Source organism: Phocoena phocoena, chromosome 1 (assembly GCF_963924675.1).
Source record: "Phocoena phocoena chromosome 1, mPhoPho1.1, whole genome shotgun sequence".
Taxonomy (NCBI): Eukaryota; Metazoa; Chordata; class Mammalia; order Artiodactyla; family Phocoenidae; genus Phocoena; species Phocoena phocoena.
This window is the reverse complement of record NC_089219.1, coordinates 50,826,715-50,851,729: the sequence shown is the minus strand read 5'-3', so window position 1 is coordinate 50,851,729 and position 25,015 is coordinate 50,826,715. Positions and strand designations below refer to the sequence as shown.

At 35.9% G+C, this 25,015-nt stretch overlaps 1 protein-coding gene across 1 annotated transcript in view; it reads right to left on the bottom strand.

The window, feature by feature from the left end:
* Positions 1-8,708: 8,708 nt before the first annotated feature.
* Positions 8,709-25,015, bottom strand: part of HOOK1 (hook microtubule tethering protein 1) — a 64,926-nt gene continuing 48,619 nt past the window's right edge. The window contains exons 13-22 of the mRNA XM_065875832.1: positions 24,849-24,936; positions 24,701-24,761; positions 22,907-23,047; positions 21,002-21,095; positions 17,915-17,949; positions 17,283-17,365; positions 16,576-16,676; positions 13,425-13,526; positions 11,414-11,482; positions 8,709-9,623 (exon numbers count right to left, since the gene is read on the bottom strand). Coding sequence (XP_065731904.1) covers positions 9,453-9,623; positions 11,414-11,482; positions 13,425-13,526; positions 16,576-16,676; positions 17,283-17,365; positions 17,915-17,949; positions 21,002-21,095; positions 22,907-23,047; positions 24,701-24,761; positions 24,849-24,936 — 945 coding nt within the window. The 3' untranslated portion in view covers positions 8,709-9,452. The remainder of the gene's footprint in view (positions 9,624-11,413; positions 11,483-13,424; positions 13,527-16,575; positions 16,677-17,282; positions 17,366-17,914; positions 17,950-21,001; positions 21,096-22,906; positions 23,048-24,700; positions 24,762-24,848; positions 24,937-25,015) is intronic.

Genomic DNA, 25,015 nt, shown 5'->3' with positions numbered 1-25,015 from the left:
GCGGGCTTCTCATTGTAGTGGCTTCTCTTGTTGTGGAGCACGGACTCTATGCAAGTGAGCTTCAGTAGTTCTGACAGGCGGACTCAGTAGTTGTGGCTCATGGGCTCTATAGCACAGTCTCAGTAGTTGTGGCGCACAGGCTTAGCTGCTCCACGGCATGTGGGATCTTCCCGGATCAGGGCTCAAACCCATGTCCCCTGCATTGGCAGGCGGATTCTTAACCACTGATCTACCAGGGAAGTCCTGCAGCTTTGATTCCATCTGTCAGGCTCTCTTCAATTCTCTGAACCCCTTGCATTATTCCAGAAAGTCCCAGTTTTGCCATGACATGGAGATTTGATTTCTCTTATGAGCAAAAATCCTGTAAGTAGGAAAATAAGCACCAAATTCCAGCAGAGTCAACTTCACAGAGAGCAAAGGGGTTCAGAGACCACCTTTCGCAGAAAGGAGCTCCAGAGCCCGAACTGGCCGCTGTCTCTAGAAAGTTCTCCCCCCGCATCCCTCGCCGCCGGCCGGCCAATTTTCCCATTTTCTTGATGTTATTGATTTCTAGTTTCATTCTATTGTGGTAAAAAAAAATAGCTGATATGACTTAGATCTTAAATTTACTAAGACTTGTTTTGTTAACTAACATGTGATCTATCTTGGAGAATGTTCCATGTGTGCTTGCTGTTGGGTGGAAAGTTCTGTGTGTATCAGTTAGGTCCATTTTGTCTATAGTATTGTTCAAGTCAGCTGATTCTTTATTGATTTTCTTTCTGGATGTTCTATGCATTATTGAAAGTGAGACTTATTAAAATCTCCTATTATTATTGTATTTTTATCAATTTCCCCTTTCATATCTGTCAGTATTTCCTTTATGTACTTAGGTGCCCTGTTGGGTGCATATATATATTGCACCCAACAATTGCTCTGTCTTCTTGTTGAATTGACTCTTTATCATTACATGATGACATTCTTTGTCTCTAGAGACACTTTTTGAGTTAAAGTGCATTTTGTTTGATATGTTTATAGCCACTTCTGCTTTCTTTGAATTGCTGTAAGAAAGGGATATATTACATTTCTAACATCCCTTCATTTTCCAGCCTGTCCACTTCTTTCTTGTAGATAGCACATAGTCTTGGTTTTTCATCCATTCATCCACTCTATATCTTTTGACTGGGAAGCTTAATCAACTTACATTTAAAATAATTATTTATAGAAAAGGACTTCCTATTACCATTTTGTTAACTGATTTATTTGTCTTATAGTTCTCTTGTCCTTTTTTTTCTCTCCAACTGTCTTTGTGTTTTGTTGTTGCTATTATTTGTATTGATTCCTTTCTCCTTTTCTTTTGTGTAACTTCTCTAAGTATTCTCTGTGTGGATAACTTGGGGCTTATATAAAATATAGTTGTAACAGTCTATTTGAGGTGATAACAACTCCACTTACAAACAAATCTACACTTTCATCTCTCCTTCCCCATTATATGGTCATGTCACAATATACTTCTATTTATATTGTGTATCCAATAACATGATTTAGTTTTAGTTATTTTTAATACTTTTGTCTTTCAACTTTTTACTAGAATGAAAAATGATTTATCCACCACTGAAATAGTAATAGGGAATTCTTTTTTGTCTGTATATTTACCTTTACTAATGAGTTTCATAACTTCTTAAGCTCTTATGTGGCTGTTTAATATCCTTCAACTTTTGTTTAGCTGAGAAAGTATTTTTCTCCCTTTCATTTTTGAAGGATAGGTTTATCAGGTATAGTATTCATGGTTAGCAGGGTTTGTTTGTTTGCTTGTTTTTCAGCATTTTGAATATATCATGCAACTCCCTTCTAGACAGCAAGATTTCTGATGAAAAATCTGCTTATAGTCTTACAGGGCTTCCCTTGTATGTAACGTCACCTTTCTCTTGCTGTTTCAAAATTCTGTCTTTAACTTTTGACAATTTGATTATAATGTGTCTCTTTCATTTTATTTGGTGTCTTTTGTGCTTCAGGGACCTTGGTGGCTATTTCTTTCCCTAGGTTTGGGAAGTTTTCAGCTATTATTTCTTTGTATAAACTTTCTTCTCCTTTCTCTCCTCTCCTCCTGGGACTCTCATAATGAATATTCTATATGTTCTCTCTTTCTTTCTTTCTTTCTTTTTTGCCCCTCTGATTGCCAGTGGCCTTTTAGTTTGTCAGTGCTTTCTTCTGCTTGATCTATTCTGTTCTGAAGCCCATTTAAATTTTTTTCAGTTCAGTTATTGTATTCTTCAGCTCTGTGATTTCTGCTTGGTACTTTTAAAAATTTCCTCTTTGTTGACATTCTCACTTTGTTCATGCTTTGCTCTCCTGACCTAGGTGAGGATCTTTATGACCATTATTCTGAATTCCCTGTCAGGAAAATCACAGATCTCCATTTTATTAGGGTCAGTTTCTGGAGACTTATCTTATTCTTTTATTCAGAACATATTTCCTTCTTTCTTCATTTCCCTTGACTCTCTATGTTGGTGTCTGCACATTAGATAAAACACCCACCTCTCTCTGTCTTCTTGGACTGGCCTCATAGTATAGGAAATAAACCTCACCAATCATCCTGGTCAGAGATTCTGGGTGCCTCTCAAACCTCTGTGCTTGTCCAAACTGCCATCTTTGTTCTTAGTGTCCCCCAGGAGAATAAAGTATGCCAAGTCCTCAGTGCCTCAAGAAGGCAAGAAAGCAGCCAGTAGCTCAAATAACAGCTAGAAAAGTTGGGGCGCTAGATGAGTAAACCAATTCCTTCTCTCCTTAGTGAGAATTTGGAAGCTGGAGTTTATCACTCACTAGCTCTGCAATGAACTTGGGAGAGGAACTGTGGCAAATCTCCACACCCTCATTCAGACCAACCACCCTTTTGAATGGCCTGCTTTGCTCTCTGTTGCCCCCAGGGTCTTAGCAAATGTTGGGTCATGTTAGGTCTCATAGACATGTGGGTTAGAAGCCAGTCGCTTGGGTAGCAGCTGGAAAGTGGGGGGCTTGATGTGAAGTCCACCTCCTTCTAGAGAGAAGCTGAGGACTTGATTTTATCACTGTAGCAGGCTGAGGGTAGGAGCTGCAGGAAGTGTCTGCACACCTGTTCAAACTCCCAAGAGACTAGTCATTGCCTGTCTTGTCAGCTCCCAGAGACAGGCAAGTTAGATGCCAGACCCTCAGGCAGCAGCTGGAAAAGTCAGAGCACTAGTTTGCAGTCTAACCCTTTCTAAAGAGATGCTGAGAGCTGGGTGTTATTGGAGTGAGCTGAGAGGAGGGGGAGGAGTCATGGGGAGAGCATGCAGGGACATTAAAAATTGTTGCTTTCTCTGTAGACCCTGGGGGAGAAGTACAGGCTGGGCCCCATCACCTCCCAGAGACAGGCAAGTTAGACCCTCCGATAGCAGCTGGAAAAATCACGACACTTGTTGTGTAGTTCAACTCCTTCCAGGGAGAAGCTGGAGGCTTTTTTCACTGGAGTGAGCTAAGGGGAAAAGCCACAGGAAGTGCCCACATGCCCACTTAAGCTCTGAGAGGACTAGTTGCCTACCCCATTATCTACCAGATGCAGGCTAGTTAGAAGGCAAATCCTCAGACAGCAGCTGGAAAAGTCACTGCCAGATGTGCAGTCAAACTCTTTCCAGGGAGCAGCTGGGAGCTGAACTTTATTGCCTGCTCACTCAGCTCCTAGCCAGCTGAACTTTATTGCCTGCTCACTCAGCTCCTAGCCAAGGGGAACGAGCTGGGCAAGTGCTTGTACAAGTTCAAAACTGCCTCATAGTTCCTTGAGGTCCCAGGGAACTAGCAAATGCCAGGACCTATCAGCTTCCAGAGATGGGTGAGTTAGAAGCTAGTCCTTCAGGTAGCAGCCATAAAAATTGTGATGTTAGATGTTTGTTTGGCCCAAAGCCTTCACTCCTCAGGTTGAAGAAGGTAGTTGAGGGTTTCCTCCCATTTGCCAATTGCATGGCACATTGCTGGAGTGGGGTTTATGGTGAGAGGGTATCAGCATTTCCTACCTTTTTCAATGTGGGTATTTTCTTAGTCACCCAGTGTGTAGGAGTCTTTCTAGCTTCTGGATTTTTCTCAGAAGTACTGATACATGTGAAGCAGTTTATTGAATCTATGGGTGGAAGATCATTTGCCTATTCAGATATTCCTTCCAATGCACACCCTGATCTCTTCAGAGCATCTTGAGACTGGATTTCTAAAGAAAACATTGTGTCCATCAGCAATTCTAATGCAGCTAGTACATATTTACTAACTATGTAGAAGATACTGTGCTGAGTGTTGTGAGGGAAGCAGAGATGAACCAAGTAAGGCCGGTGACCTCAAGAAACCGTGTAGCAAGACAGACACATTAAAAAAAACAAAGGTAGATCACATTAAGGTCGCTAAGACAAAGACTTTGAAAGTTTTAGAAAAATGTTTCTCATCTTTTTTGAGAAATCCCCAAAGAATTTATTCGGAAGAGGGGAATGTTTGAGTTGAAGCAAGAGGCAAGAGGTCTAACTTGCAACTTTTAACCACTTACTGATAGCAAGTTGCTGCAGCCCAGGTGGGCAAGGGAATGGAGCACGTCACCATCAAAACCATAGCCAGATTAAGGATCCAACTGTAGCTGTATCCCTGAGCATGTCACTGTGTGCAGGGTGATGCGTGAAAGTTTCACTTTACATTTGTTATCCCCTATAATATGGAACTTCAGAGAGCTGTAGAATGTGTACATTTAATTTAGACATCTAGAGTAGAGCCGTCCAATAGAATTTTCTGTGATGATAGAAATGTTCTTAACCTGCACTGTCCAATATCAGAGCCACTAGCCATATGTGGCTAGAAGGAGGAAATAAAATCTAAATTTGTTTTAATAACCAGTGTGGCTAACAGCCATCACATTGGTCAGTGCAGGTCTAGAACTTTGGGCTGTTCTTAGTGAACTAGTCACAAAATAATGTATGGCCGGCATTTATTGTATAGTTCAGAAAGTCAAATTAGTAGAATCATGGTCTTTTGGGATCATGTTGATCTACCTAGAGTGAGATAGGACTTCACTTCTGTCTCCATCATCTTTCCATAACTGACACATTAACTAACTTCATGTGATTAAACAAATATTTATTGAGCATCCATTAACATGAACAGAATAAAACCTTTCCAAGATATGTTCCAAGAACATCAAACACCTGCACTTTTCTAAAAACTTCACAACTCATTTTGAAAAACCTTTGTAAGATTCGGAAATGGGGTACTGGAAGAAAGAAACCTCCAAATAAAGCAGCTTTAAAAATTGCTTAACTAAGAGAAATCTGGGTTGGAAGTCCACAGCTGATACGACTAAATGATGATTTCAGGATACAAGTGCCTTCTTCCTTATTGTTCCACTAGGGTTGCCCTCAGGCACATGGCATTCCAGATGGGGAGGGAGAAGAGCTAGGGAAAGCAGCCCATTCTTTTAACAGGCATACATCACTATTCACATCTCTTTGGCCAGAACTTGGTTAAATGGCCCCACCTAGTTACAAGGGAATCTGGCAAGTAGTTAATCTAACTAACTCCCCCACCCCATGGTAAATATAACAAGCTGAAGTATGGGGTTCTATTGCTAAAGGAAGAAGGGGAGAAAGAATGGATATAGTCGTAGTCTTTGCCAAAAAAACACAAAAAAAAAACCCAGAAATATTCTGGATTCCATGATAATGCAAATTGGAGATATAAAAGAGCACACCAAAAAAATCATTTTTACACATCGTTCACCACACACACACACACACACACACAAATGAAAAAATTAGAATGATTTTTTCTTTACCAATCTAAATATTTAAGTCCTTTATTTAAAGCAACAAATGTGCACTTGTACCCACTAAAAATTCATCATATCAGACACAGAATCAGAAAGTTTTACTTTAAAACATTTGACAAGTATTGTTATTGGACAATCATTTATTTAAAATAATATACTAAATACAAAAATAAATCAAGTATTGCTTCTATTTTTCAAGTGTCAAAGTCTTTGCCATAGAAAATAGAAAGAACCTTTTATAAACTAAAAATTACATTTAAGCTCCATCAAGTTTAATAACTGCACACGATTTCCTTTTATGTTTGTGCTTTACAAATTTCCAAACTACTTCTTTGCAAGGTACAGGTTCACAACAAGAATGTATGCATACAACCATATACACACATTTTTACATAGGAATGTTTCTCATTAAATATACATATAGAGAACCTAAAACAGATAGTACTGTGGCCTAAAAGCCAACCCACTGGGCCACATGTGCCACTATACAGCAACAGGTGTAGATGCAGAAGCATTATTTGACATTCAAATGAGCGCTCCAGTTATCAAAGACGATGACATCTGAGTAAGGGCTACTCAGTTTAATGTTTCTAGACAAGACATTAGTTCTTAATCTATATTAAATCATTAGTTCAACAGCCTTATTCATTAAAAAAAATAGAGTGAACTTCAAATATTCCACAATACATTAAGTTAAGCTGAGGATAAACATCATTGTCATATGTATACACACTTTTATTTTAAAAAGGTAAAGGAATACTTATTAATCTTAGAGCAAATACTCAAAATTAAAGATCATTCCCAAATTGGTCTGTGGTTTTACTTTATAATCACTGGGACATTCAATTCCTTATCAATCAGAGAGATAAATGCTGAATTTCTCTTCCCCGGTATATGCACTCAAGCCTCACAGCACAGACATGTATAAATCATGGTTCAAGATGAATATTTATAATGCTTTACCACCCACAGGGTGTCAATCTCACTACACTAACCAGATGTGGAAAAGACTCTCACTTCTGATCAGTTCCTGAATTTCCATATGATTAATCACAATAATACAGAACTTTAAATTACATTAGTAATTTATTAGTATAAATACATATTGAGCATTTTAAATTCTACCAACTAGAAAAGTGCTAAATCACAAAATTTGCTTTTTCTCTATTTAGGAAAAAGAATCTAGCCTTACATCCTTATTCAGAAATTGCATGAATTTTTCAGAAATTCCAAATATAATGATTGAAAATTTATAAGCAATTGAACTGTGAAAATACTAATTTATTGAAATTGATGTTTTACAATAAATTTCATTAAAAGGGAGCTTCAAGAGCTTGTGAAATCTCAATTATAAGCAAGTAGTAAACACCAAAGGAGCAGATATCTTACATTGACCAAAATGTACCAAAATGCTATAATATTTAGAAAATTTTAATTAGCATGCTAAAATATTTTCAAAAGCTTATTTCATTTCACTAAAAGTCACAGGCAAGCAGAGACTACAATAATACAGGAAAATGAAATTCAACAATATAATTGTACCAGTAAAGAACACCAAAATCTAAGAGGTAGTCAAAAGAAGTAACCCTGATAAAATATCCTGACAGATGCTCCTTAATCTCAGAGACCCAAATATAGTATGAAATTCTTATATTTTCAGTGATTAGAAAACATTTATTGGTATAGAATATAAAAACCAAGTATCTAAATGAATAATACTGTAAATGGAACAATACTCATATTTGCAAAAAAAAAAGCTAAGAATAAAATCTAGAACAGATGTCTACAGCTTGCAGGCCAAATCTGGCCTACTGCCAGTTTCTGCAAACAAAGTTTTACTGAAATATAACTACACCCATTTAATTTACATATTGTATATGGCTCCTGATTTTATACTTACAGCTGAGTTGAGTACTTGCGATAGATCATATGGCCCACAAAACCTAAAATACTTACTTACTAAAACATTGACCATCTGTCCCTTTACAGAAAGTTTGCTGACCTGTGGTCTAGACATATGCTGATAGGTATGTAGTTCTGAATAGCACTGGAAAGATTATGTCACAACATAAGGTATTCAACCATAAGGAATGTAAGATACTAGTTACATCATAATTCAATTACTTTTCATATCTGAAATTGTCCTAACATTTTTCTTTTTTTCATTTTTGTGGTCTAACATCAATGAGTGTTTCCAAGTTATTATAAAAAGATTTAGTACTACACTGTCCAAGAAGTTTCTGCAATGATGAAAGTATTTTATATCTGCACTGTCCAATACTGTAGCCACTAGCCACATATGGCTATTGAGCATCTGAAATGTGGCTAGTGCAACCAAAGAACTGAATTTTTAATTTTAATTAAATTGCCAATGTGACTTTTGGCTACATTATTGGACAGCACAGATTTAACTCGACTAAATTAAAATTCCAAAGTGTGACTCTTAAAAATGACCAAAAATAATAGAGTAATGCCTTTGAAAAAAGGAGCTTTGGGCAGAAATGAACTGAATGCCATAAACTCAACCCAAGACAAATTCCTTAATTAGTAAGCAAGATAAAAGTGATTCCAGGGCTTCCCTGGTGGCGCAGTGGTTGAGAGTCTGCCTGCCGATGCAGGGGACACGGGTTCGTGCACCCCGGTCCGGGAAGATCCCACATGCCGCGGAGCGGCTGGGCCCATGAGCCTGCGCTTCCGGAGCCTGTGCTCCGCAACGGGAAAGGCCACAACAACAGTGAGAGGCTCGCGTACCGCAAAAAAAAAAAAAAAAGTGATTCCAAATTGTTCCTCTACTTCACTATCTCTTTTCAGTGAAGAGGCAAAACTACTAATGCATCTTTTTTTTTTTAGCAGAAACCTTGATAATTTTATGCTTAAAAGTAATAATAATTAATTGTAATCTTCATTAATTATATTAAAATAGTGTGGGCATTTCACACGAAGTATATTTTTTAGCTTGCTTCCCATCAGAAAGTCATCTCTTAAAGTCAGTTCATTTCTATACCCTTAACGTTTCAACCATTCTGTACAGAAGCCTTAGTTTATAGTAGGTACATATGAGAACTGTGACCTCTTCTAAATCTGCAAAATTGCCAAGTAGTCACTTCTATGGAGAAGTCATTTTAATAGTCCAATCTTCCAAATGTTATATCTTCCATTACATGATAAAATATACCCATTCAGCAACAGAATTAGAGGACAGAGGTAATGCCTTGTGTAGGTCAAGTCAAAAAATATAACTCTTGTATAGTTCTCCACGTGCCTACCTCACAACTGTTTCTTTTCACAACTATTTTTATACCAAAACACTAAAATAGATGTATTTTTAGATTACATATTACCGATTACACATTGCAAATTAGTTACTGGTCCAACCGAAAACATTAAACTAAAATATACAAAGTCAATTTGAAATAATATAATACTCTCAAAAGACAAATGTTTGAGATTTTTGCCTTATTATATCTTCCATTTATTCACACATGCTTCCCCAGATAGCTAATTTCACATTCTGTTTTCAAAATCAGCTGGCAAGACTAATTTTATGCATTTTGATTTTAAAATAGCTGATATCCAGAATCATACACTACTTTTCCAACCTGGTAGTTAGTTGAAAGATACAAAATATTTTAAGGGCACTTCTGTTTACGTGTTCTTTTGCAGTTTAATCAGATGTCGTAGCAGGAACTTTAACAGAGAGATTTCTTCTGGTGCTGGTGATGTGCCGCTGCTGTGCTAGGAAAGACCGGGCAGGAGCACAAGCCCCCGTGTCTCTGTAAGCACCACTGCCGCTCACGAGTCTAGATTCCATCCCTAATTTCTGGAATGCTAGACTCTGAACAAAAATAAACAAATAACATGACTATGTAGAGTTTGCAAAGTTCTTTCCACATATACAAAGTCATTTAATCCTCAAAACAATTCTATATAGCTGGTGTCTTCCTCATTGTTATAGAAAAATTAAGGGTTCAGGAGCTACACTCCACGTGATAATGCCAGTAAGAAAGGGGAAAATAAAGGCATAAATCCCTGTTTCTCTATTTTGACCCATTAAATTTGAAATTGTTAAAAACAGTAGCTTAAAATAATGCTCCAGAATTAAGCTTAATTATAACAATAGAAAAAAGTCCCAAGGCAAATTTTTGTGTTGGGGCCATTACTCCAGCCATTATGAGCAGACACAGAACAAGAGAAAAGCTTAGGATCAATGGTTCTTGAAGTGTGGTCCCTGGATTAACGTTTGCACAACTGGGAATTTAAAAGTGCAAATTATACCTGTGGATTCTACCCAGACCTACTGAATAAAAAGCTCTGCAGGTAAGTCCAATAGTTTGTGTTTTAACAAGTCTTCTGTTGAATGCTAAAGTTTGAGAATCACAGAATAGTTCAAATTTACTATGGTCTAGCTATATATCAGTACATGACAAATTACTGTAGTTGTGGCTACTGGGTTTCTTACTAAGGGAAGAAGTCACTACTCCTCTCTCACTAGATCACATAAAGCGATTTTACTGAACTTAGCTTCACTGGTAACTAGTACAATAGACAACAATATTGTAAATGCTCAAAAAATATGGGTTGAAAAATGATTAAATAATGTATTATTTGGCTCTAATATCTTTGATGATTTATGTATCAAGAGGCCACAGAACAACAAGGAAAATAATACATTGTCCCTAATCTTAACCAGGATGGCTAACTCATGAAGGAAGGTTCTGGGGACACCTCACACAATCTCCTTCAAGGTCTTGCTAAATTAAGCCAGATTTCACCAAATAGAGAAGGGAGAGAGAAAACACAGACAAAAAGTATGATGACATGAAAGAAAAAGGCATGTTTGAGGATGGAGAACCAGTTCTTCATGGTGAAGCACAGGCTTCACATGTGGAGAGTCTATAAACTGATATTCTCTCATACTAAATAAATGGCAGCTAAGGTAGATAATGGCTGTGTTATTATCTATGCTAGCTGATTAGAATACTCAAAAGAACCATATACATCAGGAAATGCTACTCTTGAAAACATCCCACCATACTAAGGATGACAAAATAAAATATACCAAATAATTTTATACTATTTTCTCTGTTAGGACAGATAGACAATTCTTAAAGAGCAGTCTCTGGATAAAAAAAAGAAAATACAACAAAGGATACACTGAGAGGCTTTAGGGATGTTAAAATACATGCTGAGTACTAGAAGCAATTAATTTTGTATTATACAGATATTCGTATTTCTACAGAAACACTTTATGAAGCACATATTAAATGTTTTAGCTCAAATAAGGTGATCTTAAAAATGTTTAAGAACTGTATGAGTGCTTCATGTGCATTAACTTAAAGGTTGGTGAGTCATGAAATCAATTTAGTGGTTTTCTAAGTCAAAATCAACTAAAAATATTAAAATATAAAGTAAATTTGGATTATGATCAACATTTAAAAAAAACGAGAGAATATAATAGAAAACACCTGAGTGCAACACACAGTCAAGGTAACTTTGTTCAGTTATACATAAACATGAACACATACTAATTTGTAGTATAAAGTATATTTCCTTCTGTGGTTCATGGTCAAATTGTTTGATAAACACTGTTCTAAACAACGACTCACTGGCTAAATTTCAACTCACCTTATTATACCAGGCAGAAACAATGAGTTTTTCTTCATAATCACGGAATTTTGCTACTTTACATTCACTCTGGAAAAAGATATGAGGACTATTAAAATCCCAGAAACAAACCCAAATTACTGAAAATGGAATATTTTTTTCACTATGCCCATGATCAAGAGAATGTGAAGAGTGCACTGTGAGCCACAGAAAGTATACAAATTGTAAAGCTGAATCATGGGAAATGCATGCCCAGCACCTTTAGGAAAGAATAAGATTGTGACTAATAAATCTTTATTTTAGGAATTGTACTGGTAGAACAGATATTAAACAATAACAAACAAGAAACGAGTGATTCTTATGCTACTGTCCCCTATATCTAGAGAAAAAAGTAACAACTGGCTTAGGTGACAAAACAAAGCTGCACCTGCGGAGAGTCGAAACTAAGGAGAAAAAGGATGTAAGGAAAAATACCCCAGAAAATCCTTTAAAATTTCCTGTAAAGCTTAGCAAGAATTGTTCTGTCTCAGTCCTTGGTGACTGTATGCTACACTGCCCAGGGCCCTATCTGCGTGCCACCCTAGAGACTGACGTTCATTTCTTAATTACTCTAATACAGCTGATTTTGTACATGTTGTGGAGCGCCAGATATAGCTGGCATCTAAAACATATGAATGTTCCTACAGCAAGATGCTCATGGTGCGAAAAGCATACAGGAAACAAAGGAGGTAAGATGCCCATCTTCTCGCTCACATCCACTCCAGACAGACTGCCCGAGAAGGATGCAGACAGAATAACCTCTGCTATAAACATTAGTTTTCTCCTTTTTACTGTTTGCAGTGTGTGTACAGATAACTACACATAAATCAAAGGCCCATATGCTGTGGCTTAACTGAATATTTTCCTCACAGCCCTATATTAGAGGCACCATTTTGTCATCACACTTGTAAAGGAGCTACATTTCAAGTATCAACACTGGTGCACATTCTCATTGGCTTTCACTGGAAAGTGACTATTCAAAGCAACTTAGAGTTCACAGATTATTCAGTTCAAGTCCCATTATTTTACAGATGAGGAGACTGAGGACCAGACAGGAGTGACAACTTTAAGACAAGTTAACAGTAAAGCTGTAACCTTGGCTTCTGATTGATGTGATATTTAATGCCATGGGGGTACAGAGATATGATACAGCCTCTGCCCTCAAGACACTCTGACACATGCCATAAAGAAAAATGCTATTGTGGGATGAATTCATGAGTTCAAAGTACATGGAGTCACTATAAAGAGACAACTCACTTTGCCTAAGATATACAAGGAGAGCTTTATAAATGGGAGATACTGGAGCTGGATCCTGAAGAATGAATAGTATTTCTTCAGAGAGACACTTGTATCCAGTGATTTTTTACAACACTTGACATGGCCTGGACAAGCACTTGCAGCAAGTGCACCACAGGCTGGTGTGTACTCTGTATATTAAGGCCTTTAAAGCTTTAAATAAATTATTTCCACCACAGTCTCTATCTACTGGCTCAGAAATAATATGAGTAAATGAATATAGTGTATTTCCCTGAAATAATATGAAGAAAATTGTAAATGAATATAGTGTATTTCCCTGAAACATAACCTTCCTAGTTGATTTATTGGGAGAAGAAAAGTAAAAGAAGAATCTGGTTAACTGAGTGTAGTACCTTTTTAAAAAGGTGAGCTTTGTGTGTTTTTTTTTTTAAATGAACTCTCATCCACATAATGTTAAAAGGAGCATGATGGCAGGACTCTACTAGAAAGAAGGGCTATCTATATGATTGGCTGATACAGAGGGAGAGACATACAATGGAGCAAGATACATAAACTTGTAGAGGCCCATCTTGTGGGCTTGTGAGATGCTTTGTAATAAGCATACTGAGTGCTAAAACATGACACTCCTAAATTCTAAATTCTTGTGAAATTTGATCATTAATGGCAAATACTGACAGCAGTTAATTATACATTGACAGAATAATTAAGAGGAGATATATGAATATGGAAGTTTTACCTCCAGAATTTCAATTCTTCTCTCTTTCTCTGCCAACTGCTTTCTAAGTAGCATTATTTCAGCTGATGCTGGATTTAACTTGGGGTCTAAAGTTTTTATTACCTGTTTAAAGGAAAAAAACAAATCTCTTACATTCACTTTATCTCGTCAAATACTGAAATAAGAACACAGTGTGTAAAATCTGCGTAAAGTGGAACATTATCCAGAAAGTGATCCAGGAGCTAACTATAACTTGTTTCACATTCTAATTTGAGTAACAAAAATAACATTCTACAGACTAGAAATGGTATAAAAATTCAGTACAAAAATGGGAAGATACCCATTCCCAAATCAAATATCCTTCTCCAGGCTCAGTACTCAGAAATAGTTACTTAGCCTTATAAGCTTTGAGCACTGAGGTCTTGAAATAACCCTTTTCTACCTTTAAATTGAATCAGATAAATTAAAACATTTTTTAAAATTAATTAAAATGAATTCAATAGTTATATGGGAACTTGCTAGCTGTACAAAGTAGGAGTAACTAACACACAAAAAAATTCTTAGCAACAATCTTTTACTACCATTATCTAGTTAGATGTAATTCAATATATAAGATAAATAGACATTGATGATTTTGTCTGCAAATTCTAGAGTATTCAATCATATCCATGTAAATTACCAAATGTGAGCAAAAACAAAATTTGATCAGAATGTCGTTCAGAGACTGAACTAAACTATGTAGTCATCAGTATGGTAGCAAATCAACTCAGAAATATTAGGTATAAATTACAAGCAAAACAAGTTTCCAATAATAAGGTCATCTGTATCACCTAATTACAAATCTATCTTAAAAGATTTAAAATTTAATGACAAGAAAATTTCATCTATGTTTATAGAGGTAAAGAAAAAAGACTAGAAAGTAATATCCCTAAACATTACTGTGGTTCATTCAAAACGATTCACTGCTAAACGTGGCAGGCACTGTGGCAGATGGGGCTGCAGCAGTTTGCCAGAGTCAGGGCAACTGACTCTTATGAAGTACCTCCCCTTATGAAGTACCTCCCCTTATGAAGTACACATTGTAAAAGCAGACACATTAGTTTTTAAATCATAATTACAAAGAACACAAAAATTGGTTGCCTCTAAGTGATAGAAAGTATGGTTGTGACTTTTCTATATTTTCTGAGCTTTCTATCATGTACATATGTTACTATTTTAACCTCTCCCCTGAAATAGTTTAAGGGTAAAAAATGAAATCATGTTTACCGAAAAAGCAACTATTTTTTAAATGATAATATTTGATGATGGTAAGAATACAGTATTCATTGTCATTGCTTTGTCCAACTAGCTATAATACTTTTAGAATATCATGTAGAAATACATTTTAAGCATCTTAAAAATGTTCTTATCCTTTGACCCAATAACTTTGTTTGATGCATTAACCTAGGAACAAGGTTAACATAATAAACCAAAATAAGGGGAAACTTTCTGTGTAAATATGTTTCCCGTAGCCTTATTTCTAGGAGCGAAAAAGACATGGAAACAAACTATTTCCAACAATAGGATGTTGACTAAGTAAACAATGATATATCTACTCAACTGAAAGATTATGTAGCTAACTCTTTAATTTTGCAGTCTGCTCCATACACAAGTGTATTGTTTGCTGCTGTATTCCCAGTGCTTACCATAACAGGTGCTCGATAAATATGAAGCTATATGTATATAACATGAGGACATTAAGTTTAAAAATACAAATCGCACGATCCAAATCATACGTGAGACGATCATACAAATTGGGTGTGTGGGTGTGTTACGGTAAACAATCACGGAAATAATAGGCACTGAAAAAAATGCACTGTTAACAGCAGTTGTCTCTGGGAACCTTTCAATAAATTTTCTACTGAAAGCATTTACACATTTGTAACAGAGACACTGAAGTGTGGCAGACTGCCCGGATGTTTAGTAAGTCGGCCTCCTGAAGTTGGGTGCAGCCACCTGCCTGAGTTCTGCCCAATGAAGTGCGAGGGAAGAGATTTACGCCTGATCCATTACATATGTCCCATACGATCTTGGCTTGTCTTCCCTCCTCTGTAGCTGGACAATGTCGAGTGAATCTGAGAACCCCTTCGTCAGCTGGGGGCTCTGAATGACTGCATAGAGTACGGCCCCTCCCACACTGACGACTGAACTTCGTGTGATCAAGAAGGGAACTTCTGGGCTTCCCTGGTGGCACAGTGGTTGAGAGTCTGCGTGCCGATGCAGGGGACATGGGCTCGTGCCCCGGTCCGGGAAGATCCCACATGGCGCAGAGCGGCTGGGCCCGTGAGCCATGGCCGCTGAGCCTGTGCTCCGTCCACAACGGGAGAGGCCACAGCAGTGAGAGGCCCACGTGCCGCAAAAAAAAAAAAAAAAAAAGAAAGAAAGAAGGGAACTTCTATCTTGCTAAGCCTTGAGATCTTGGGGCGTACCTGTTGCTGCAGGTACTATTTACACCTTAATAAATAAAAAACTTAAACATAACAAGGGAAGACATGTTAGCAGTATTCTAAGGCTCTGTCATAAAATTCTCTTCTTTTATTCAGTAACTAGAAAAGGGCACATTAACATTCTTTGAGAATACTTACAGTTAATTAGGAAAATATATTCATGGAAATAAAAGATTTTATGAGAACAGTACTTACAGATATTTAAGAAAAAGTATGAAATAAGGAAAAGAATAATTAGTCTGGTGAACATTTAGACATTAACTGTCTAATACAGACTTAATGCTAAAATAATTTAAACAAGTTTGGTGAACATTTAGAATATTAACTGTCTAATACAGACTTAATGCTAAAACAATTTAAACAAGTTTGCAAAGCTCAATTTTCACAAAGGCAAATGTTCACTGTAAGAGCTAAAGATTACATACCTTACAGTAGTCATTTTCTCTATATGAGGTCACTACAATCAATATTTAACTGTCCCTATGAAGCCATGCGTAGTATTTTCTGATGCTGATGAGTGAGAGGGAAAGAACATGAGGACTGAGGTGGAGATGCACTAAGAACCTGACTGGCAAGGCAGGGTAGTGGGGAGCAAAGGGATGTGACATAGATCCAAGAAGAGGTGGGATAGGCCCAATTAGAACCCAACTCACAAAGACTAAAACCCTGAAAGATAAGCCACTCACATTTCTTGCTTTCTCTAAGTACATTTTGTATCTTTCCTCCATTGCTTTCATATCTTCATCTTTCTTCTGAAGAGCAGCTTCAAGTTCGTTGATCTTTTGTACTGTTATTGAAAAGAAAATGAAACAAGCAATTTAAAGTACTCCCTCCTCACAAAAAAAAATTATATTTTCTAAAGACTGATAATGAGAACTTAGAAGAGAAACATTTTATTTCTTCTTTGTAGTCAATTCTTATCTAAAACTTTTGAACTACACCCAATACATCCCTGATCATTTTGTATTATTTTTTCTTAAAAAATATCTCTAATCTGCTTTACTGAGTTATTTTTCTCCCTTCTATCAAGTATTTCATTGAGCAAATACACCTTACAATGTAAGCACAAAATAAAGCATTCTTTCTACATGTTTGAAGTTCATTTTAATCTGATTATAAATTATTTTATTTACACTTCCATAGTATTAATTTTATTATATTTTACAATGTTTGATACTCCTATATATCAGGTCATTTTATTAGATTTACCTTTTTTTTGCTTTAGGATATGATCATTTATTAATTACTTAAATCACTAAAAATTATTATGATTCTTATTTGCAATGTACGTATCTGCATTGCCTGAAGACTTATATACACAGTTCTTGCATCCTTCAACTAAAAAAGTCAAGTCTTTACATAAAGTCTGATCCAGATTTTTACAAATACCTACCATTCTGGTTTACATCTGGCTGGAGGTCTTCAATGAGCTCTTGTTTCTTCTGTAATTCTTCATGGACCTCCGTTAGTTTTTCCCTAAGTAGTGGAAAGAGCATGGAGCTTTGGAGCCAAACAGACCTAAGAATGAAAACTGGTTTCTGCCACATAACATTTGTGGACTGTGGGAAAGTCACTTTCTGATCCTCAGTTTCTTCATCTGTGAAATGGGAATAATACCTGCCAAATATTCTAGGGGTTGGTTATGAGGATGTAAACTGCCTAACACATGGTGGGTGCCAAAAATTTTACAGTTTTCCCCTGGCCACCCTTGCTTCCTAAGAAAGTTAAATATTTTATAGGTTAAACAGCCCACACTTCCACATAATCTAGTTCTGACAGTTGTCTGCTTTATAAACTCTTCAAACGACACTAGCGATAAAAAAATGTAGGAGTTTGGGATCATGAGCAGGTAGGCTGACCCTTTTACCATCTTCTTCTTTTCACTTTTGGTAGCAGTGGTGAACACTGAATTGGCATCAGCGTTTTTACTTTTAATAAACAAAATCAGAAAAGGATATTAATAACTTCAGAAGCTTTTAAAACCCTTCCCCTCTCATATTTGAAATGAGTATCAGTTTTACTTACATATGAGCTTCCAACTTCTGCTTTAGTTTGCTGGACTATAAAAATTAGAAAAAGTTGCTGTAAGATAACTATTGTGCCAAAGGTAAGTTTTCCAGACATTGAAATCTCTTTACCTCCTTTTGAAGGGATACTATATAAAATTATAAATGTTTTAAAAATTTGTATTTCTAATATACTTTTAAAAACAGAAAATTTTAGGTATATTCTTACTTCAAAGAAGAAAGAGAAAGAAAATAGGAAATTAAATTAGGAAGAGTAAGTATAATAGCAGAAAGAAAAATACTTCATATTTTTGAATACAATGAAAATAAAATTTGAACTCAAAGGAAAATAGCAAATGCAAGCTGAATGTGATATATTGAGGAGTATCAAACATTTAAACTCCTAAAGAATCATCCATCTAAAACACAAATTTTAGGATTTTAGACCTTCACTAAAGAATAGACTTAATGAACAAAAATTATCTCTATAATAAAACTTTATCATTATAAATGCAAGCACTTTCAATATTAACATCAAAATGAAGCAATTGGATTTTGTTAAAAAATAAAATTTAAAACACAAAATTTCCTTTTTAAAAGAACTTAGGAATTTAGGAATTAGACTGTAAAAAGGAATTTAGATTGCAATACTAGTTCTGTATCATCTACCAAATAGTTTGAAGAGTTTAAAATATATAATCTAAAATGTAATTTGGACACCAATAAATTTTTTTAAAAAGATAAATTTAAAATCCTTAAAACACTGCAATCCAAAATGTACTACCCCAAAATGATCCCATTTAAAAATATATTTTAATGTGGCTTAAAAAAATTTGTATTAGAGAGGTTACAATACTGTATATATGCACATATGAGATGCTGCCATGCATGAGATGATTTCTATTTTCCAAGCCCCCAGGGAAAAAAGAGAAAATCATATAAAGCGTATAAAAGACAGAAAGAAAACTCAACCCTTTCAATCTTCCTTTTCATCTCTTTATTTACTCTCCCTCATCAATACAAGTATAGTTACCTAACATTCTATCCAATCAATATCTAACACACATCTAGCCCTATCTTTTTTTTTTGGAACAGAAAAAGTTTTATGGAAGGGCCAAGCAAGAAGAATGGGCAGCTTATGCTCAAAAAGCCTAAACTCCCTGATGGTTTTCAGGGAAGAGTTTTTATAGGCAGAATTTTGAGGGAGGGCTGCAGGGTGCATGACCTTTCTCTGATTGGTTGGTGGTGAGGTAACAGGGCAGTGCTCTAGAAATCATGTGCTCAGCCTGAAGTCACCATCCTCCACCTGGGTGGGGATCTTAGTTCCTGTAGAAGAACTCCGAGATATATTGTTATGTATATCCTTTGAGGAGGAACCAGGACCATGCTTCAACTGCACTGTTGTTTCTTGACCGCTCCTCCTCTGTTTCTGCATTCCCTCCCTTCCCTAATTGGTAACTGTTTGAATCTGCCCTTTAGAACTCAGGTAAGGTCTAGGAGGCCAAAGCCTTTTTCCTTAAAACATGAAATGGGAGACAGAGAAAGACTTTTGTACCTGGGAGGGCCCTACAGCGTCCCGCTCAGTTTCAAGCATGCTTATTGGGATCATTGTTTCTAAGCCTTTTCCATGAGCAGAGCTAGGAAATATGCACACACACACATACACAATGCACATACTTTTTTGTATGTATGTTATAGTCAACAAAAAGGGCTTTTTGTTGAAATGAACATTTTGTCCTTCATTTTGCTTCCTAGACTCCCAATAGCATAGCCCACTGAGGAGCTATTGGCACAAAGCCTATTTAGTATTTTGAAGTCTTTGTGGAGAAAGAAAGCAGTTCTTCAATTTGAGTTTATGGATCCAACTCCCATTTCAATGTTGTTCATTTTCTCTCTCATATATTAGTTCAAAAAAATCTCTGCTCATCCATACTACTTTACAAAGTCTATTTATATTTTCCAAATGCCAAACTTTCATCAAATAATTCTCTTGGGGGACTGTTTGAGATGCAAGCTGTTGCAGAAAAGAAGAGGAAAGAATGGTCTGTGGGCCAGCCCACCTGTGCTTTGCTCTCATTCTGTAAGTTTGCTAGTTGTAAGTCCAGACTGAGAATGAGCTACACAGGTTGCTAACACAACAGAAACACACCTTCTTACAAGGGATATTAACAAGAATATGGCCCTGAGTCCTAATTTTAGCTTAAATGCTAGGCTATAAAAGAAGTACAAGGGACACTAGATTAAGGAAGGATTTAGTCTATACTGAAAAGCATGAAAATAGGATGGCAAGTGCAAAAGGATCAAGGGCAGATATTCAGTTTCTGTCACACTTCCCAATGGAAACAGAGGAAAATATTTGCTGTAATACTTGTGTGGTCCTGAAGACAGGTCCAATGTGTCAAGTATGACAGCAGTCCTATCTTTTTGTTGTTGTTTTAGTTAAATACATTCCTCCCTCAATTATTACTTCTTCACCTCTCTGTATATAGACATTGAACTAAATAAACATCGCCAGGTCTATTCAGATTTAGGCTGTTTGATCTTTTTTAAGTCCTCTTACCTCTGCCCTCACAATTATTTGCCATCAAAAACCATGAGAAATGGCAAGGCCATGAGTCTGTATGAATCAACGAGGGAAGAAATAAGGGGTGATGTACTTCAAGACTGCTTTAAGGTTTCTGTCCTTTGGAGGTTGATGTGACCTACTTCTCGAATGTTCTTTTGGTAGAAATCACTTTCTCATTCTCTCTTTTCCTCTATTCTGACTGCAGATTACTCTCACTAGGGTTTTCTCAGGCCAGTCCTGTTGGGATCCCAGCAAAACTGTGAAGGCCTCAATTGTAGCATGCTCCCAATCAGGAATTACCATGAACTTAAGGGTAGCTGTTGAAGTAGGACAGATAGAAATCACCTTCCAATCCATATGATCAATTTATAGGCTCCAAGTTGGCAAAATCACTGCATCTGTTATGCATATATATACGATATTTAAGGGCACCCCCAATGATAAGGGTAGCACTTTCAAATACAAGATTAATTTGGATATCAGGATCTATTACAGAGAGTCCATACACAACAGAATTATCATAACTTTTAAGTTACTTACACTTTCTCCTTCAGACTTGGAGCCTTGTTCTTGCAAAGACTTCTGGAGGTCCTCAATCTGCTGCTGCAATTCTCGAATTTGTTCTTTGCTCAGCCTATTAAAAGATGAATCACACGTGTTTATTTGTACTGAAAGTCAAAGTAGTTAAGGATCTATAAAGGTGCATTTATACAATTTAACTCATAAAGTATACATTTAATAGCAATAACCAAAGCTGGACAATTATCTGTGGCTAGGTATAATATATGGTATAGTAGCCTACTTTCAAGGAAATATTCTTTAAAAAAAGACATTTTTATCCTGAAAGCATATATGCCCACATTTAAAAATTTAAGGTTCTTAATGAGTCAGCAGCAAAGCATAACGTTTCTGCACTCTACTCACTGGTATAAAAATCAGAAAACTAGCTCAGTTTTCCTCCAGTTGTATTTTTAATGAATGGAAATTAGGTTTCCATTTCTTGTTTCAGATTTCACAGGGTGTTGGGAGAAGAGGAAGGCCACCATTTTCCAACCATTTCTTCGTGACTCTTATTTCAACTAAAGAGATTGGCACTAGCAACTACTGCAGCTTTTTAACTTGTCAAAATCTCATTAAAGATGGATGGGATGGGGGTGGGGTGGAAGGGAGGTCTAAGAGGGAGGGGATGTATGTATACGTATAGCTGATTCACTCTGCTGTACAGCAGAAACTAACACAACGCTGTAAAGCAATGATACTCCAGTCAAAAAAACAAAAAAACAAAAAACGCTGCTTAATCATTACTGCCACTGAAGTTACCAGCAAGAGAGAGAGAGTTACTATCTGTCTGACTTTCTCTCTTCATATATATATGACACAACACACCTGCCCATCATGACACTCCATTTTTCCAATATTACAGTTATCACATAATAATTATCTATTCACATGTCTATCTTCCTATATTAACAGCTGAAACTTAGGATCTCCAGTGCTGATATTGAACCATATAAAACAGCAATATTTAATGGTCTCTTCAGAAAGCTAAAACGTTCTTTTTCTTTTAACTGCAGTTGATGTAATAGTATACATACAGGTTGAGAGACAAGGTTTAAGTGTCTTTAAAATTCCTGGTGGTCTCTAAGATCCAATAAAGGTAGGTCAGATAAATCCAAATACCTTGTCGGTATGCTATTATAAGAGGCAGGTTAGCAAAGTGGTTAAAGAGCACAGACTCTGAAGTCAGATTGACAGAGGGTTCAAACGCAGGATCCAGAACTTACTAGCTGTGTAACTTTGGGCAAGTTACACCTTGCACCTCAACTTCCTTGTCCATAAAGAGAGAGATAATTATAGTTACTACTTCATAGAGTTATTGTGAGAATTTACTGAGCTAATATAAAAAAGTGCTTAGAAAAGTGCCTGGCACTAGTAAGCACCATATAAACGTTATTTTTTTAAAACATTATAATTTTTGAACACCTCATTGATATCAGATAAGTACACCATTTGCTTTAAACACATTATCTGTAATCTTCATAAGAACCTGCAAATAGGTGTCATCTCCAATTTATAGCTGAGGACACTAAGTGTGAATTTAAGTAACTTGCCCAGTTTAAGTAGAGGTGGAATTCAAATTTGACTCCACAAGCTATGTACCATCTGTGCACAAGACTCCAGCTGAAAACCAGATTGTCATTTATTCATCGGTTAATTTTTTGTCATTTGTGAAGACATCTAAATGAAATTCAAGAATAAGCAACTTGCTTTAACAAAGTCTGCTAAAAATAATGGGTAGTGAGAGATGAAAAAACAAAAATCGAAACTTGTGCAAATCCTAATTATTTGAACTACAATGATATCTTCCACTTCTGCGAATCAAGATTCTGTGGTTAGGTAATTAAATCGCTATGACTATCAATTATGAAGGAGTGTGTCAGTCACCTCTGCTCAGTTTCCAATTCATTCATCTTGCGGTGCTTCTGTTCCAGCTGTTCCTGAAGTTCTTCAATACGTTCATTCTCAGTACCTTCCTGCTGTAACCGAAGCATCTTATTTTCATGTTGCAGTCGAATAAACACCTCCCTGATGTTAAAAAGCAATTAAAAACAATTTTTTAAAGTATAAGAGTTTTTTAAATTCTTTGCTTTTTAAAAAAGAAAATTCCTGTCCACTCGCTAGCTGTCATTTTGAAACGTTACCAAAGCTTCTGAAAGTTCTTAAGAAAAAACTGTGCATTGTAGGACTATGTCTCAAAAAAACAAATGGTAAGTTTTTAAAGGTACGGGTAAAGATTATATGTCAATAAATGTTTATTATGTAAATCCCTAAGAGATGATATGAATTATTTTACTTTGATAATTTAGAAACTATTCACACTAAAGGTAATATATAGCACATCCTTAGAAAACATATAAATAAAAAGCAGTAGATTTAAGAAACTACAGTTTGCTTTAAATTTTTAAGTATACTTTTATGATAATGACAGTCATGAGTGTCTCTAGACTTTTTATTTTTAGAAAAAAATTTTATTAAAGGTTTACATACATGTTCTTAAAAATGCAAATGATAGGAATGGTATTAAATTAAAAAGTAATGCTTCCTACCTGCTGCCCTCCTAAATTCCATTCCCCAAGAGCAACTAATTTCAATTAATCACAATATTTGTTCTTCTGAATGCCAGCACCATCACTTTAAAAAATGGCTATTTTTAAATGATTAATATCACTGGATATTACTAACTAAAAAGTGCAAGTTAGTTTCTAGCCCAGCATGTAAGGAGCTCTATCTTAACAGCAAAAACCTGAACAAATTGAAAATCAACAACTTGATAAACATTATGCAAAGTGAAAGAAGTCACTCACAAAAGGACGCATATTGTATGATTCCATGTATATGAAATGTCCACAATAAGCAAATCCATAGAGACAGAGTAGATTACTGGTTGCCTGGAGCTGGCGATGGAGGGGAGGCAGGAATGGGGAATGACTGCTAATAGGTACAGGGAATCTTTTGTGGAGGATGAAAATGTTCTAAAACTAGACAGTGATGATGGTTATACAACTCTGTGATTACACTAAAAACCACTGAACTGTATATGTGTAAACGGGTGAATTTTATCTCAATAAAGCTGTTTAAATAAAGAGTAGAATTAGAAGTAATTAACAAATAAAACTGTTGTCACAAAAAAGGAAAAGAAAACTTTATACCAGATTAGTCAAATGCCTAGAAGTAAACATAGTGGTAAAATACCAAAATAAAAGTTAGGTCAAGAGGAACCTCTAAAATTTGTATTTTATTTAACTCCAGCTTAATCCTCCTGCAATTGACAGCTCCTCTCCTATTTTTTTCACCAGTGTGGATCTGAATGCCAAGTATTAAAAAGGTTTTCCATAGTGTTTAAAAGAGGAAATTCCTGTCCACTCAATAGCTGTCATTTTAAAGTATTACCAAAGAGACTAAGGATAAAAAAATAAGTTAAACACAATAAAGGCTGTATTATAAAATCTAGAATATGTTATTCAGCTAGTAAGTGAAATTTTATTTCTGGTAAATTTTTAAGCTTCCATAGTAGCAATAACAATCTGATTTAGAAAGCATAAGCATGAGACAAAGTAATTTTCAAGCCCTATGACTCATAAAATGGAAAATGTTAAAGGCTTAGAAATTTACAAAAGGAAGAAGAAATCACTTTTCTAATATTAAGTATGGGTTATCAATTAATAAAAACAAGTTTACCTATACTCCACTGGCATAATCTCAGCAGCAAGATTCTCATAGCTTTTTGTAGCAGATGCATCTAAACAACATCAGCAACAAAAAAATAGATTAACATTTCAGTATATCTACCATTACAAAAATCTTTTCTAAATGCAACAAAATTCACCTGTTTGGTTTAGGTGATCCTGTTGTACTTGTGAACATCGAAGCTCTTCATTTGTTTCTTTCAGAGTATCAAGCTGTTCTATTAGTCTCTAAAAAAAGAATTGTTTATATAAGTAAAATATTTAATTCTGCCCACAGGCAATTTAATTTATGCTTAGAATAATTTAT